At 38.6% G+C, this 17,758-nt stretch overlaps 2 protein-coding genes across 5 annotated transcripts in view; both read right to left on the bottom strand.

Annotated features, from left to right (window-relative positions):
- Positions 1-2,359: 2,359 nt before the first annotated feature.
- On the bottom strand, positions 2,360-7,541 carry LOC117826659 (espin-like protein). Its single transcript, XM_034702910.1, has 5 exons — positions 7,508-7,541; positions 6,126-6,258; positions 5,574-5,692; positions 4,909-5,088; positions 2,360-4,004 (listed from the first exon to the last, which is right to left on the bottom strand). The coding sequence occupies exons 1-5, from the start codon at positions 7,520-7,522 to the stop codon at positions 2,421-2,423; spliced, it is 2,031 nt and encodes a 676-aa protein (XP_034558801.1). The 5' UTR covers positions 7,523-7,541; the 3' UTR covers positions 2,360-2,420.
- Positions 7,542-12,536: 4,995 nt separating this feature from the next.
- kif1ab (kinesin family member 1Ab) overlaps positions 12,537-17,758 on the bottom strand; it is a 32,388-nt gene continuing 27,166 nt past the window's right edge. For all 4 annotated transcript variants that reach the window (XM_034703866.1, XM_034703868.1, XM_034703869.1 and 1 more), the window contains 5 exons: positions 17,450-17,559; positions 16,857-16,976; positions 16,544-16,736; positions 16,347-16,465; positions 12,537-15,979 (listed from right to left, as the gene is read on the bottom strand). In XM_034703866.1, coding sequence (XP_034559757.1) covers positions 15,922-15,979; positions 16,347-16,465; positions 16,544-16,736; positions 16,857-16,976; positions 17,450-17,559 — 600 coding nt within the window. In that variant the 3' untranslated portion in view covers positions 12,537-15,921. The remainder of the gene's footprint in view (positions 15,980-16,346; positions 16,466-16,543; positions 16,737-16,856; positions 16,977-17,449; positions 17,560-17,758) is intronic.

The following is a 17,758-nucleotide window of genomic DNA, read 5'->3' as shown; positions in this document are numbered from 1 at the left end:
CTTTGTTGTCACTTTAAACTGTACTAAAAATGATTGCCAAGGTTAACATTGAACATTTGAAGTCAACATTTGCCAAAAAGCTAAAGATTCAAATGTTGCCACTCCAGATAAAAATATCTGTTTGATACTCATCTGTCAGAAGTTCAAGTAGATGGGTTAAGTGGAGACAGAGAGAATAAATAGGTTATATGTGTACACATATGTGATCCCACCCCTGTATAATTCAGTGCCTCAGTTGTGCCACTGCTGTCAAATAGTCTGCTACATCTCGGCTCCATATGAGATATAATACATTGTTATGGATGAAAATACCGAACATTATAAAAAAGTATCAAAGGTGAGATTTGAAATGATCTGAAGGACCATATGTCGTCTACTGTACCCATGGCTCTACATTTTAGATGCACTGTATTCAGAGAAGTCAAATAACTTAAGCTGCACTTTAAGATCATTTACACTTTTAAACATCAAATAATCTTCCTTACCTTGTTCATATCATGTTTGTACTTGTGTAAAAGTTGGAGTTTGAAAGACAAATCAGATCATTTCTAACTCCGACTTTTATACATAAGGTCTACTTAATTTTTTAAGTCTATCCTACCTTTTACTATACACACAGCTGGTATGCACATACAAAGTTCATTCGAAGCTAAGCCAGCTGCAGTGTAGCTCCTGACATTTCAAAAGTATTCAGCTCCTCACCATTAGTAAGACTGCAGTTCACCTCTTAGCCATCAGCACAGGTATGTATGTCACTGGATAATTAAGTTCCCTCTTTGCTATTCTCATGTCTCATGTTTCATGTCTAGTGTTTCTCGTCTTATTTTAATACTTGACTTCGCAATTTTGTTTCCACTCCTCCACTCCCCGCCCTCCTGTGTTCCTGCCTGTTTACAAGCCCCTCCAAAGTGTGTCTTTGTTACTGTAAGTTTATCTCGTTCCTTTGCAGTATAGTCCAGCATCCCCTTGTGTATGGTAAGCTTTTTCTGATCTAACCCTTTTAAGGTTTTTGACTTTTCCTTTTGCCTAGCAGCTTTTAAATACCTTTGCTTTAATCATTGTGGATCCCCCGTGTACCAAGCTTGATGCTAAATGCTTAATCCCTTGAAGTCTTTTTTGTCCTTAGATTGATTTAGTGATTTATTCTAGTATATATTCTGGCCATTGATACAAGCTTCCAGAAATTGATAAAGCTATACAGTTTAGCCCCCAGCATTGAATGAAACTGTAGTTTGGCTCAGATAAAGCTATAGCAAAGCTCTACTGTTTAGCTCCCAACAATTAAAAGAGCTGTATGCTTAGCTCCCAGTCATTAATTAAACTATCCAGTTTAGCCCCCACCAATATAAAAAATTGTATAGCCTAGCTTCAAGCCAATTATTAAGCCATACAGCTCAGCTCCCAGCTAATAATTAAACTGTGAAGTTTATGTAACAGCAATTCAAAGAGCTAAGCAGATTGTCTACCAGCCTTTAAAAGAACTTCACAGCTTGGCTCCCAACAAAAAAACTATGGAGTTAGCTCGCTCCATCAATCAGTTTAGGTCTAACCTGTTAAAAACTTTATTCCCATTATTTTATAAAGCTATCTAGCTAGCTAGTTTAGCTCCCATGTATTTATCAAGCAACCCTCTTTATATATTTAATTTGTGTTCTACCTGTCTATTAACTGTTTCAACCCTCCTGTTGTGTTGCGGGTCAAATTGACCCTTTTTTAAAGTCTATTTCAGGACATATATGCCTTCCAAACTAACTAAATGCAGCATAAAAATCTAGGCAGCATGTGATAGAAGAGGTGTCATGTTAATTTATCAACATCACTTCATAAAAAAAAAAAAAATCTAAATTTAAAAAAAAATAAACAAAAATATATGTCATGTAAAACTATTGTATTTATATTAAGGGCTTTCCAATGTACATTAAAAAAGTTTTAACATTAAATTTAATGAAAAACGAGTGAGATATCCTCATTGAACCATGATCTTTGAGAATTAAGGAACACTAATGGACTAAATCCTGATTTAAATGGTTTGTAATGGAGTTCAAAATTAGATTTAAAAAAATGTGTATTGGGATTTTTTGGGGTTCTGACACTTTTTGATAATTGAATATGCCCCGGGTCAAATTGACCCAGGAGCATTATTGCTGCTCCAGAGAAACAAACATAACAGGAGGGTTAAAAGAAAATACAGCTTCTCGTTTGTATCCAAAAATCAATTTAAACTTTTATACCCAGGATTGCATCTTTTCAGCAGTGATCATTCACTTTGCAATTTCTGAAAAAGATGTCCTCTCTAACAATCAAGTTGGCAATAATAATGCATCAATATAACCTCATCAACAATGTTTTATTCTTTTCCCTTCATTTAGCCAAAATGACACATCACTTTTTGGTTCAAAATGTCAACTTTTACCAAACTTCTAATGCTCAAAATCAAATAGCTCTGCCTCTTTCTCCTTCCAGAAAGCAAAGCTGCGGTCGATGTATTTACAAATGTCTTCATTGTTGAAATAGGAGAAGTCTGTGTCACTGCCACTCTCATCTGGAGTAGCAGTTTGAACAATAACTTTGGGTACAAGTCTGGAATTTGATGGTGACGAAGATGTTGGTAATGGTGGACAGCGACATGGTTTTGTGTCCCCAAAGAAGCGAACTTTGATATCCTCGAAGCCGTCTTTCCATTGTCGCTTCCCAGACTGGATCTCCTGGAGAAAAGCCTTATGGAAGTCCCTCACCATCTCCCAAGGAAAACTGCCGACATGGTCAAAGACTTCAAAGCAGAGGAGGTGCCTCATTTTCCTCTCCTCTGGGGACAGCTCTTGCTCTAAGATGTGGAAGTATCCCAGCATGAAGAGGTCAAGGGTCAGACTATCATGGGTCACTGCTACCCCTTCAACATCTGGCAGGAATTGTTCTGGGGAGTAGATGACTTGAAGAGGTGTATTTTGTGTGGAGTTGGAAGAAAAAACAGGCTCGTGTGCATCTTTGAGTTCTAGTTTACTCCTCCAAGAGCTGAGTATCTTGTCCACTGCTTCTCTTTGTTGGCAGAACTTAAACATGGAGGTGATTTTCTTCGGGGGAGAAGCATCAGTTATCCTACTAGCTGCTGCATCCTGTCCCTGTCTCGCTAATCTTACTGAAATAGCATATGCAGATTTCTTCCAGTGGCTCAAGAACAGCACTACGATCCGTTCTTTCCGTAGGCTGGTAGTCTCCATCACAGGTTTGATTTTTTGGGGGGGATCATGTTGGATGACCTCACAGTTGAGGCTTGTGTTAGCATTCTGGTTGTTCTCTCCAAACCCTACTTGACCTCCTTTCACAACCCCAGCGAAGGGATAGATACTACCAATCTGACCTTCAAAATTAGATCTGAGGTTTCTGACTGACACCCCAGACTGTTGTATCTCCCTCTCCACCTTTTCTCGGCGTGCTCTGCTGTAGCTGTTTGTCTCAAGTCGATGGCTAAAAGCTGACGCCATCCCTATATGAGGAATTTTACACGCACTTGAAGTATCACCATGTGCTTCATCTGTCTCCGTCACCAACCCTTGCCCTAAATGAAAACCTAAACTTTCTCTAACCCCCTGCAAACCCTTCATCTCCTCCATTATACCCCCAACTATCGTCTTCTCACCCCCTTTTTCTGTAGTTTGAGTCAGATTCGCCACCAGCAGTGACATATTCTTGACAATCTCAGAAACGCGGCTACACCATACTGGTAAAGTCAGCTGCATTTTACCAGCATCCATCTGATGTAGAACCTCTTTATTCAGGGAGATGTTCAGAATTGAATCAGGTAAGATGGACCTCAGCTCCTCAGTCAGCCTGGTCAACTCCAGCTCGTAGGCCTGGCAACGTTTCTGCAGAGAAACAGTCTCAATCTGCTGCTGCAGGTACACCAGGTCATCCTCTGTTAGGAGCTCACCAAAGGGCCCCAAGACTGCATTGTGAGCTTGTGAGTATTTCCAGCCATCCATTGGTGTGCAGCCATTAGTCATGTCCTGTTCGAAGAACAAAGAGATTTTAGCAGGAAACCCTGAGTAACATGTTCAGGGAAAAGGTGCATTAGCTTAACTTCCATGAGTTAGAGAAGAGGACACATCAGATTAACACAGTGGTTATATGTGGCTACCTCTCTTGGGTTGTTACATCATCCTTAGGTTAGAACATAGTGCTCTAAAACAAAAAACAATCCTGCATAGATACAACCCCACTGCTTCCACATAGCAGTGTGTCCTCCTTACACTTTTATTCTTTCTACATTTGAAAAAGAGATGTTAAGTAGTGATTTTTTGAAGTGCTAGCTAGTGGATACGCCTGGGCAAAGCAAGGCTAATCATCTCCCCCTGTAGTGCAAAGCTAAGCTAATAGACTGGAGCTCTATTTTTAAAAAGGCAGACATGATTGGTGTCAATCCTCTTGTCTTAAAAGTGACTTCCTCGTTGTGCAGAACTGATTTTTCAAAATAAATCTTCCATTAGAAAACCATCCATGCCAATAAAAGAAAAACTGATTTGATTTGATTTGATTTGATTTAAGTTCATTCCTAATGGGTGGAAGATTGTAATCACATTGCGGCAAATCTCATAAACCTGCATAAATGTGTCTTTTGTGTACTTTCCGGTCATAAATGTATGCTCTTTCACAGATTCCTATTTTTTCTTTGTGGAGAGTTTGTGCATCTTATTTGACTTTTTTTATGAATGAATATAGCTTACCTGGGTCTTATAACAACACAACGTTCTACTAGTATTACTCTCTCCTCTTAGCCATGTGTGCCCCTATTCCCTTATCTAATCAAACTAACAGTCTCTCTGTTTTCTGATAAGGCCAAATATGAAGAAGTAGACAGATGTCTGCTCAAACAGGCATGTAGCACATACTACACAAGGTACTGATGAGTACCTCTCTCCTCTGCTCCTCCTCAGCCTGCAGTCTGACCTGCAGCTGCCGTACCATCACCTGTCGTTTCCACTCAGCTATAGGTCGGCCTGCTTCATCATGTGTGGGCACCAGGGAGTCGATGTCAGCCAAAATCACATCTACGATTGGTACCTCTTCCAACAGCTCCTCACTTTCCAGCTTCTGTCATCGTTTGAGGAATTAAGACAAAGAGAGTCACTGTTACACACTCAGTGTGGGGGACAACTTTTTTCATAATAATCACCAAATAATAACAGCACTGTTCAAAAAAATTATACTTTGCAATGGGCTTCTTTCAGAAATAAAGTATGCAAAAGGTATACAAAAACTAAAAAGCCCCATAAAATCCAACTCTTAGATGAGATCAGGCATATCATTGCAGAACAAGTATATTGTAAGCTTGGATAAAAAGTGACAGGGAGTGAGTGAATCTGTGGAAACACTTGATTATTCTTATATGAAACATTTTTTTGCAGTCAATAAAATTTAAAAAACATTCTATTACACATGAAGGCCAGTGCACTCACACTTATTTTATAAAACACGTCTGAACAATGATGTCCTTTTCATCCTAAGTTAATATCTGTCACTTTCATGTTGCATATTACACTTCATGCAGTGTTTAAAGTCTGTGTCAACTATCTCACCATTTGTCCAGTGAAGACTGCAGTGATCCCAGCCTGCCTGAGAGACTTTATAGACTTCATGTGAGACATGATAGTGAGATCCCTTGTTGGGGGCTTCAGATGACCGAATGATGACACCACTATTACAAACATAAAGAAAGTTAATCATTATGTTTTTTAATAGGGCAGTGTATATTTATTTAAACAAAGGTAAAGTATAACTTGTGTGTTTTCCAAATGATCGGTCAATGTTGATTCTCTTTCATTTGTATTTGCTCAGGTTGACAATGTATCTACAATTTTAATGAATAATGTGAAAAGGGGGAGACATCATTACCTTTGTTTCTAGTTTTTGTGTAGTGTTAATGGTAAAAATAATAGAAGAGTAACTAAGCTTTTGATACAAAGTGAAACATCCCAGGTTTGAGAGTTGTAATTTTGGCATAAAGGAATTTAAATCATTGCAGTCTAGCTTTTCTATGCTACGACTACTATTTACCTATAGTAGTCACATTTCTTAAGTTCTATAATGTAAGTAATGAGATGCGGGTGTGAATTGTTTCCATTAGTTACCTGAGGAGGCCACCTGCACATGCTGGATGGAGCCTGTGGTGTGTCCTTTTAAAGAGGCAGCAGGGGTCAGAGAGGAAGAGGTCACAGGAAGAGAGGGAGGGTGGCGAGGCAGGGGGAGCACCTCCTTCACTGGCTGCTGGGGAACACACACAAACACATACAGGCATGCAGCAGGGGTAAGCCAAGCATAAAGGGACAGTTCAACATTTTTGGACAACAAGTAGATTGTCAATTTTTTTTTTTTTGACATTTTACCGAAAGTCTCTAAAAGTAGTATGGGAGGTAAAGTCTTCAACTAGCAGGCTCCTCTCCTTTAGAATCATGTGTCATCAGTCAGGATCATTGAGGCAGACTCCCTCTTTACTTTGAAAAGAGGACTTAAAACTATCCAATGTGATGAAGCTTATAGTAAGTATAGCTTATAGTAAAGGCTGGCTCAGGCTTGGCCCAGCCCCTGGCTGCTTTATCCTTAGGGCTTAAACTGGACGTTACATACCAAAAATGTATGTTTATTGTATTGATTAATCTGTATGGTGCTCTGGTTTCATGATATCAAAAACTATATTTCTAACACTGTAAATGTAAAATCAAACCTTGAAAATTAAAAATGATAATGAAAATTTGATGTTAGACAAAAACACAATTTCTCACTCGAGATACTTTTGAAGTGTCAAGGAAATAGTAGGTTATGTTAGTAAAAATATCTATGACTTCTATACAGTTATTCATCTTTAACACTCCTGTTATGCACGTTTCTTAGGAACAGCAATTATGTTCTAGGGTCAACTTGACCCGAGGCATATTTAATGATTCAAAAGTGTCAGAACCCAAAAAATCCCAGTATACATTTTCTAAATTTCATTGTTATCTACATTACTAAACATTTAAATCAATATGTAGTGCATTGGTGTTCTTTAATTCTAACAGATCATGATTCAATGAGGATAATTCACTCGTTATTCTATGAAAATTCATGTTAAAACTTTTTTTTTTTATGTACATTGGAAAGTGATTGGGTTGAACTATGTCACACAGTTGCAAAGAAACATTTAGTATTCGACACTTCTGACCCCTTTTTGCCTCCACTTTGATTGTAGGGACAAATCGACCAACGACCAGTATCTATGTAATATAAACATGTGTGTGTGTGTGGGGGGGGGGGGGGGGGGGTCGCAAATGTGTGAAATTAACCATTTTCATTTTGTATGCCAATTAAGCAGAGCAGAAGAAGCGAAAAAATACTTTTAACATTTTTTTTTTACTTTAAAATGATTCAATTTGACCCGCAACATAACAGGAGGGTTAAGATAGTTAAAGCCATGTTTGAAGCCTGTCATTAACTCTATTATCATCTTTAGGCCACTGCATTGATGATTGATCACCTTACTGCTCTCCATGTTGGCCCTGTTATTCAGAATCTGGATATAAGCATCAGCAGCAGGACCTCTGTTTTCTGAAAATAAGGACAGTAAAATAAATACGATAAAATACTTTAATAACAGCTAGTCAAAGTGATCAAAAATGGTAAGAACTCCAGGAGAGAAACATTACACAGAGTGCCACTCAGCACTTAACAACTCAAAGTAATCCTATATGAGACCCCCTTGATGGCAACTTTCTCACTCTCTCTCTCTCTCTCTCTCTCTCTCTCTCTCTCTCTCTCTCTCTCTCACACACACACACACACACACACACACACACACACACACAGTAACACACACTGCTTAATGTAAAGCTGGTAAAACTTTGAACAAGGACAAGGAGTGGTGAAACAGTACCCTGGTCAGTAGAGGTAGCGTAGCCCACACAGAGTGCTGGAGAAAGTGTGGAGAGACATGATATCCTGCTTACTGATTCACAAGCTGCATGCCATTCAATAGCCTGATAGTACACGAACAATTACAGTGTGTCTACCAATTAAATGACCACCAAAAGAAAATATGTTATGATAATTTGACAGTTTAAATGTTAAGTGGATTTATTGTCTACTACCATCATTACACGTTTAATAGGTAAGCTTCCAACATATTTTCCACCATATCTTTTTTATACCCTTAATGCATTTCAAAGTGCATATATGTCAAAAGGACAGTGCATATATGTTTTAAATCTCAATTGGGCTTTGTAATGTCACATTAACAAATCACATAATTATGGTGGTCATTTATTTAATGTTTTTAAGTTAATTTTAATCAGAGGGAGAAAAAAAACAACCCCACACAAATCACTATTTTTTTTATTCTCTTCATTCTATACTTTTTTTTGTCTTTTGAATTCTTGTTCCCCTAATTTTAATTCAACTAATAATAAGATCTGCTTCATGCCCCAGTCATTACAAATTAAATCCAAACAGTATGCATGCAGTACTTACAGTATAGTCCAGAAACTGTGGAATAACCAACCGTATTACAGTGAACAGCCTGGAAATAAACAAATGATGGGAAAGGGAGTAATAATACGGGAGAAAATCCAGAGGGTGTTGTCTCTTTGATCTGAGGCAGCCAATAAACTGTAAGACCAAGGAGCAGCATCACCTGCCCACACCTCAGATGGGGGCCCTTCTTACTGTGCATAATTAAAGAAGGTGGATTGGGTGACCAGCACCTGGAAGTATAGAACAAAAGCTCTGTGAATGTATGTAGAAGTTGGCTATTGACTGTAAGATTGGGTGTGTTTAAGTCTCTGTGTGTGTGTGTGTGTGTGTGTGTGTGTGTGTGTGTGTGTGTGTGTGTGTGTGTGTGTGTGTGTGTGTGTGCATGTGCGTGTTTGTGTGTGTGTGTGTGTTTGTAGTTCAACACGTTCTCTGTGTGCATGGCTGTTTGTGTTAGTAAGTGTGCACTTATGACGTACAGTCAAAGTCACCCATGACATCCTTTGCTGTCTGACCCGGGCTTCCTACAGCATGAGTTATTGACTTCTTATGGCATAGAGTTGTAGTTTTGGAGCAGCACAGTGTTTTGCAGAAAAAGGACAAACTAGTCTACAGTTGTTTCAGTTGGTTATTATGTTGCTTTTAGCAGCCACTGCTGACACTGTTTCATAAGATCTATTTATTATTAAGACCTGGATTTACAGTATAGTTGCTGCTCTGGATTGCTTTCATTTTTCCTCAGTGGCCACTTTGGTTATTGCAGCAAAGAAAACAATAACTCACAGGCCAACATAATGAAAGACACAACTGTGAGAAAGTGTTTACAGGCCATCCAAAGCTGCACACGAGGTCAGCAGTGCTCTTTCTGAATAACTAATCCATGTATGCTTGGTTGGGACTTGTGCTTGGGACAAAAGTGTGAACCACTACTTAATGTATAAATTCCTTATCAAACCCTGGAAGTTAACCCAGAAGCTAGAACCCATGCCATGGTCGTGGGCGAGTAATTACTATTTTCCTTGGAAGTCACACTCAGGGCAGAGAGCTAAAATACTGCTAGCATGATGTACTTTCCTAATGTTGCATGTATTTACCAGAATCACAGATAGTTTAAAAAAGTAATTGCTATCAAAATTAACGGCTACTAAAAAGACAATGTGAAGAACTAATCACGAGGGGCATTAGGCCATGCTTTAGGGTTAAACCAAGCGGCAACCTCTGGTCAAAAAATATGAGTACAATGCGGAAGTGCTAAAAACTGCAGTTCATCAAGAATTTTTTTCTAACGCAGCAATTTCAAAGATATTGAGACAACGAGTTTTCCAATGAGAGGCCCAGCTGACTTGATTGACAGGCGGGAACACTGTAGCTGTTGGCTAGGAGGCTCAAAGCCCGCCTCTATACGTCACAATCGCTCCACAGCAGCAATATGGCTGCCGCCGCCGATTGGCCTCAAAACAGCGCTTCAGAAACAGATGCGTGACGTCACGGATACTACGTCCATATTTTATACAGTCTATGGGTTAAACATAGTAAAAATGTTGCCATCAGTAAGCTAAGTTTACAGCTAACTTTAGCATTTGATCACTTCCTGGCAAACATCAGTGTTTCATAGAGTGAAAAGATAACAAAGCAAGGGCATAATTTCTAAGTCTAAAGCAAAGTAATTCAGGAATGGCCTGAATTCTTAGTTAGCTGATATGATTCTCTTAACAGGCGATTTTGTGTAGTAGTTAAGCTAATGTTGTCACATCTGCCAGCTTGGCTGATCTGTGACTCAGCAAATAATCTTAAATCTTCAACACTACTTCCTAATGTTCTTGTTGGAGCATTCTTGGTGTGTTTGTATTTTATGATAGGTGTTTTTTGATTGTTTTATGTACATTTCATCAATAAATTGATAATTTTTTTATTAATTCACTCATAAAGTCAAATGTTTTATCAGTTAGATATCTGAGGCTAACAAGCTGCTAACTTGCAGCGCTGACCATTATTTTTCTTTTACTGCTATTTTTATTTTTTACTGTGGTATATGGATGTGTACTTGATACATTATAGTTCAGTATGCTTTATTGAATGCACATTATGTTGACATTTCATTTTTTTATACATGTCTATATGTTATTTTCTGAAATGTTATTTTCTGAAATGAGATACAATCAAGCTTCTTGGACACAAAGTATTATTTTATAGCTCTGCTTTCCGTTTTGTTTTGCAAGTTGATTTTTACATAACTGTTTTAATGCGTTTATAATGGTATCTTATTGCAAACAAAAAACAATGTGGTATAATGTAAAACAGGCACACGTAAACAGGGAGCATATGGAATGAGAAACACAGCACAGATTCAAATATTCGACATTCATCACATAGAAGAGACCGGCAGTCATCTTACTAAACACAATGTTCATCAGAAATCTGCTGTAACCTCAGTGCCTCATGGGAGCTGGCTGCCCCTCGCTCCATCCAGGGCCTTTGTGTCAGGCTCAGTATTTCTGCTTCTGTTATTAGGGGATTAGTCTGTTGCAGCTGAGGACATGCTGAGTGCATAATCAATAATGGAAGGCTGCAAAAACGCACAACAGTCTCACTGTGTTCACCTTGAGCAAAGTACAAACTGTTATGTAACATTGTAGCATTGTGTTGCCCTGTCAGCAAAAATCCAATCTAATATTTACTCTCTTTAGTGCTGAACCTGATGAGATGGGAAAATCACAGTTTTCTAATTATATTTTAATCTTGCTGGACATAACCAAATGTTAAGCTGAAAACATAATGTGCTGAAAGGAAGCAGTCACACGAATTTAGGATTCTCCCTCCCCCTGTGACAAACAGCTGTATGCTTTATTTATGTATCGAAGTCCCTGGCTGCTCAATTTATGCTGTGAAAATGTCAAAAGGAGAGAGAACAGATTAGAAATAAATAAGTAACAATGGACCTCATTCACTAACAGTGCGTACGCACAAATATGTGCTTAAACTGTGCGTACACACGTTTGAAGCACAAATCTGGGATTCATCAATATATTCTTAATTGAATTTGTTCTTACACTGCAGAAAAAATAGAACTTCCTCAGACCATGCGTGTGCACAAATGATGAAGACCAACTTTCTCAGAAAATGTAAACACACTCTTTTAACTAAATGCATGACATATTTAAACTACTTTCAGTAAAAGAAAAAAGACAGATGACTGTCATATAGCCATCTGGCAAAAAGAATGGCAGAAAACTCATTACATTTTCTATTTTCAAGGTTTTTTTTCAAGGTTAGCTACTATTTTTGTTGATATTTTTTTATTATAATGGGTAAAATGTACTTTTTTATATTTTTGGCCTTTTTTTGCCTTTATTTGAAACGACAGCTGGAGAGAGACAGGAAATATGGGGAGTAGAGAGTGGGGGAAGACATGCAGGAAATGGTCGACCGGGCGGGAATCGAACCGGCGACCCCTGCGACGAGGACTGTAGCCTCTGTACGTGGGGCGCTTAGACCGCTAGGCCACCATCGCCCCAAATGTACTTTTTTAGACAACTTAAAAAAAATAAAAATCTGGAAGACATCTCACGAATTTGTGTGTTGTGACCGCCCAGGGGGTCCCACTTTGGGAACCTTTAATGAACTATAATGGCGTGTATTTTTCTCTAAAATTATCTATATTTTTGATTTTCCTGTTAATTAACTTCACATACATATACTGTACTTAAAACCATAAGCAACAAAAATTGGCATAGGCAACAAAGACATCACAGTGAGTTTTATAAGTTTCAACACTCATTTATTTATTCGCCTTTTTTTTCCTTTTTTTTCTTGACAACTTTAGTTACGTGTCCACAGACATGAGAAAGAACTCGAGAACACTCAAAAGAGAAACGTGAGCACTGAGATTAAGACTTCATCTCAGGCTGGGACCTGACTCTGCTTCTGTCAAAGCAGCTCAGAGCAACAGAGCAGACCTGGGACCACCTACCCGCTGGTCCATGAAGACCCCCTCACCAAACTGAAATGTGCAAAACAGATCCCTGATCAGCACTCTTCGCTTTGAGGTGACACCTGACAGAGCAGCAGGCCCTTTATTCTTATTCATCATGGTATACACAGGAAGAGAGAGTTAATATCATCTGTGTGATGAGAGCCGACACAGAAAATCTCCATTTATATACAAGACAGAGCCAAGAGGAAGGTTTCCAGTTAGTCATTACAAGGATCATGAATGACAATACTTTACAATAAGCACTTCAGGAGGGGTGGGGGGCTCAGGGGGGGTGTTGTCATTAGCAAGCTATAAGGCAGGAGAGAGGGACAGCAGAAGAGAAGTGGACCTGCATGCTTTGATCCAGAGCTATGACGGTTAAAAAGCAGCCAAATACAAAATGATCAACTCAGTTACCTTGAACAATTATAGGCCAGTGCACTAAAGCTGTCTCACTCTGTTTTTTTTTCTTTTTAAACATGATATTCTTGAAATATTTGAGCTGGAAGCATTGCAAATCATCTCCAAGATGTACACAAAAATCCAATGCCAATTGGTGCCGTGTTGTTGAAGGTTTGATAGCTAGGGTTAAAAAAAAAAACCAAATGGCACAAATCACCGCCTTTTTGGGACAGGGTTGTAATAGGTTTTAACACAGACCAGCTTTTTCATACATTCTTAAAACACCATCGTATAAAATCATAGTAAATAAAGATGCCTTGTGCATGAGTGCAATATTCTTTAACAACATAATCCATCCTTTAAAATCTATAAATAAAATTCTACATTTGTCTTCCACTCTGGCAGGCCGAGTACAGAATATGTCAGTATGCACTTTACAAAACAAATAAAGGTTATAGCAAGATGACACAAAGATTTAGTAATCAACCCACCTCGTGTCATTAGCAGGCTGAGTATCTTTAGAGAAGTCTCACACGGCAACAAAGAAGATGTAAAATATCTGATGTTTTAAGTATCAGGCTGCATTGCTCAGCAGGTTGGTTGGCCTGTGGTGTAACAAGTCCTTAATACTTTCTTTGAACTGATTGCGGGTCAGATTCTTTAAGAAATCTGGTCAGACAAAATGGCTGGCTGACCATGTCTTTAATTTGCAGTGTCATAATATCTCTTTCATTAGAAATTAAGGGGTAGAAATGAATCGTAATAACCTCTCCCTTGATATGGGGTTCAAATACTTGGTGTCATCTTGGTATAGTGCAAAGTAAACAGCTGGTAAAAGTAACTAGAAGCCATCCCGGCACATAAAAGTTACAACATCTGCAAGCTAACTATACTGTACTGTTTGTAGACACAAGCATCAGGCTGTCAAATATCAAGCAGCTACAGTACAAAAGCTGAGAGGGGATTGTTTTTAAAAGCCACATTTACAGTCAATGATAATGAGATATAAGCTGTACTGTACTTCTATAGGCTATACCAACATACTATATAGCATCATTGATAATATTCACTCTCCAAAACATTGTTAATCGATATAAAAAAAAAGAATTTGAACACCTACTTTCACTCTACATAAAAGCTTAATCTAGGACACATGTGGCTAACTTTAGTGTTCATGTTGAAGGCGATGACGAGGAGCGGGGAGAAGAAAAAGAGGTGAAGAGAGGGAGGCACTATCTGGTGCATGGACAACGCTCTTGCCCACTAAAAGCAACTCACACAGATTACAGGTCCATGGTTAAGTTTAACTTTTCTTTCAGCTATGAGATGAGACTTCAAAAGTAAACCTAGTTAGTGTAGCAACTCTGCTGGCCCATAACAGACAGAATAAGAGCTTATTTGTTTAAAGTCTTCTGAACATATACAGTACAGTTGTCCTCCTGGTATAATTCAGATCAAGTCATTTTATGATTGATTACTTTAAAGAAATATTCAGACTTTAAGGGAAACACACTTATTGGTTTTCTTGGCAAAACTTCCATGTTAAGGTTAGGCTCTCAACGTACGGTCCTGAAGGAATGGGACTGTGTACAACACGTCAATCTGTGCAAAGGACGAGCTTCTGTCTTTTTGCTGAGTTAAATCAAGGGTTAGCTTGGTGTAACATAAAACCAGAAAAAGGGGAGAAATAAGTAAGCCTTTTTTGTTGTTGTTATTTTAAAGGTATAGATACTAACAACCCTTAAATATGTTTTTAAACACATTAAATCAGATTTTTTTATCCTGTAAGTTTTTGCTTGTAGACTTAAATATGCAATTCCTCACAAAATCAAAATCTTGTGCACAACTGAAACAAACAAGACATTAAAAATGTGTTATCTTTAGATTTCTAGCTCATATGCTACAACTGCATTAGCTTAAATTAGCATCATACTTCCCCCTACAGAGTGTTATCCTTTGGCAATAAAGCCACTAAGTGTATTTCCAAAAAGTCAAATTATGACTTTAGTATACCAAATATCTGCTGACACAACTGCACAAGTGCACAATGTTTATAAACACTTAAAAAAAGAAATGAATGCTTTGGTTAAAACAACTGAGTAAATGATACATTAACTCATAAAGACAATAAAGTGCCATGCAACAAAACTGGTCAATGGTCCTGTCACAAGTAAATTACAGTGCAGTGAAACTATGATAGCAACAATAAATAACATTATCATTTACATGAGGATTTAGGGATTATGTGAAAACAAAGCACATACCGGGAACAAGGCAGTAACATAAGTTATCTCTCTTGATACTCTGGATTATTTTTGCCTCAGTCAGCTGATGATCTATACAGAGCCAGTTATAAAATAAAACAAAACAAGAACAATGTACCATTTTGTCCTAATCACCCTCCTCCTGCTACTTCAGCATTACAATAACAGATCTGTTATTACCTCTGCAGTTAAACAAATGCTCTGTGCTGTAGCAATAAGCTGTTTCATACTGAGGTAATGTACAGTATAGATTGGGTGCATGTTTCTTCCATGCACTTACACAGAGAAAACATCAAGTTAGGTGTTGTTTATTTCTCTCTCGTCTAATGGCGATAATTAGAAACACATACTATAAAACTGGGTCCTGTTAACTCAGTTAATATGAGTGAAGGAGGGACTGACCACATACTCACTTTCTACACGGAACTGACAGCCTCACAGATTTCTACATGTAAAACTAATCAAAACTAGTCCCAATGTCCAGCAGAGGTTAGTTAATAAATAGGTTCAGGAGGTTAGCTTGACTTATGTGTTATTCTAAAGGGAAGGAGGGAGCACAGCATGCAGGGTCTTAATGTGGGCGACTGCAAAAACAGAGGAGGGATGTCTTTTAGGTTTCAGGAGGAGCGTTTATGTGTTTTCCTGAAGTGGGAGGTTATCTAAAAGGTTTTATGTTTAGTTTGTTTATATGAATAATGTTTATAAGAGCAGGGGGGGTGAGTGGAGCTTTCAGATTGTATTGTTTTGTATTGTTTTAATTTTTTCCAACCAGGATGGTTTCAACTCTCACATCCTCTGAGCAGCTGGGGCTGACTGGATCGACTTTCTCCGGGAGAGCTTTGACCTGAACACAGAAAATTGAAGAAATGACGATTAAACATATGATTGGTATCTTGTAAATATTCAGTCTTTGTGATGCTTTATTGTAAAGGTTCTGCATGTCACAGGGTTCCTGAAAAACAAAAGTGGCTGCAGTGTTCAGAACTCTTGTTACAACTAAAGCATATACCTGTGATGAAAAGGGCCAATAGCTAAAAAGAAACCACTGCTCTGAGTTATGTTACATATTGTACAATAGTTCTAAATTTAAAACATCTTTGTTTTCCAAGTGATTATTACCAACAAGTCTTATTCTTTGGAAGTTATATCTTTTTCTTTCTAGGGAAATGGAGAAACTGCAAATGTCCTCTTACAGCTCCTCCTTCACTCACCTGATGGTGCCGGCCAGCAGAGGGTTAAAAGCGTACAGCCAGTCATGCATCTCTTTGTCGTTGATGGCCTGCAGCAGAATCCCACGATGCTCAGTGCACACAGCAAATGTGTTGGGAGTCTGAACATGAAATACCAGAAGTTACTTTAAGTCATTCAGGACTGTATCGTTTTGTTTTGATTTATAGAAAAGACGTACCCGCAGTAAGGTCTGTTTGTCTTCACTGTATTCCACCTTGGCAGATGACAGGTTGATGACAGCTCGCTCCACGGTGTCCCTCTCGCTGCGATACAAGTAGACATAGGGCCTGCGTACAACCACATACCGCTTCACCCAGCCGCTGGTGTGGGGCTCCAGGAAGTGCAGGTAGCCTTTCTTAGACACTATGGGGCTGAAAAGGATTCAAGAAACACTAATGTTACCACAAATAAGTTCAAAATTAACCACAATGTTTCCTAGACAAAACTTTGTCCCAGACAATGTGTCAACGCAGCATCCTGAGTGATCTGACCTGACACGAATCTCTTGTATGTCAGGAACAAACGTGCATCCTTTGAGAGCTTTCTTTCTATCCACTGGGCTGTATGGGTCCAGCTCCGGTGTGGAGGCTTCTGAACTGGGGTCAGTGTGTCTACATGACATAAACAACAGGTTCAAAATTAGAAAAATGGAACAGCTCTTTTCCCACAGGAGTGGTCATGTGACCAATACTTTGTCTAGCATATACATTATGCATATCAGCATAAAATACCTCTGTTATTTATGAAAGGACTTCAGGACAATTACATGTGTGGCATTATCACATAGTCCCAGCATTAAGTATATAAAAGGCAAATCATTCATACTGTTCAGGGTCACTGTTGGAATATTTAAGCAAAGCTATTGTTGGAATGGGTCCACAGCAGACCAAAAGCCTGATCTACTGTATAAGAAGACACTGTAATTAAAGACATTTGCATTGCTTGATTATACCTAATATTAACATTGAGCATGATATTTGTTTTTTTTTATCTTCTCAGGCACAGTGGAGCACACACATCTAAATCATGAGGGACAAATATCCTGAGTTAAAGTGGCTGAAAAAGTTTGTAGATAGCCACATACCTTATGTCATAATGTCCCTCAACCAGTGAGGGACAGGTGGAGGATGGAGTGAGCGTGCTCAGTCCAGACGAGGAGGAGTCCCTCATGAGCGATGCAGACATCTCAGAGAGCTAAAAATAACACACACAACCACACACATGGGGACGCACACACAACACATCACGTGGAGGAGCACACGCACACACAAAACAAAGGAACAAATACAGACATACCAGTAAACAATTACGAACAACACAGACATGCATTCAGAGAACAATTTGATAAGACAGTTTTTAAAAAAAAATGTACTTAAGAACCATGACTGAACCG

This window comes from Notolabrus celidotus, chromosome 15 (genome assembly GCF_009762535.1).
Source record: "Notolabrus celidotus isolate fNotCel1 chromosome 15, fNotCel1.pri, whole genome shotgun sequence".
NCBI lineage: Eukaryota > Metazoa > Chordata > Actinopteri > Labriformes > Labridae > Notolabrus > Notolabrus celidotus.
This window is presented reverse-complemented; position numbering and strand designations above follow the sequence as displayed.

Bases quoted from the DNA above. Each gene is read 5' to 3' on its own strand.
- LOC117826659 (XM_034702910.1), bottom strand. The intron at 5,089-5,573 runs GTGAGATAGTTG...AAACGATGACAG, and splicing joins CAGTCTTCACTGGACAAATG to AAGCTGGAAAGTGAGGAGCT. The intron at 4,005-4,908 runs GTACTCATCAGT...TTCTTCGAACAG, and splicing joins AGGAGGAGCAGAGGAGAGAG to GACATGACTAATGGCTGCAC.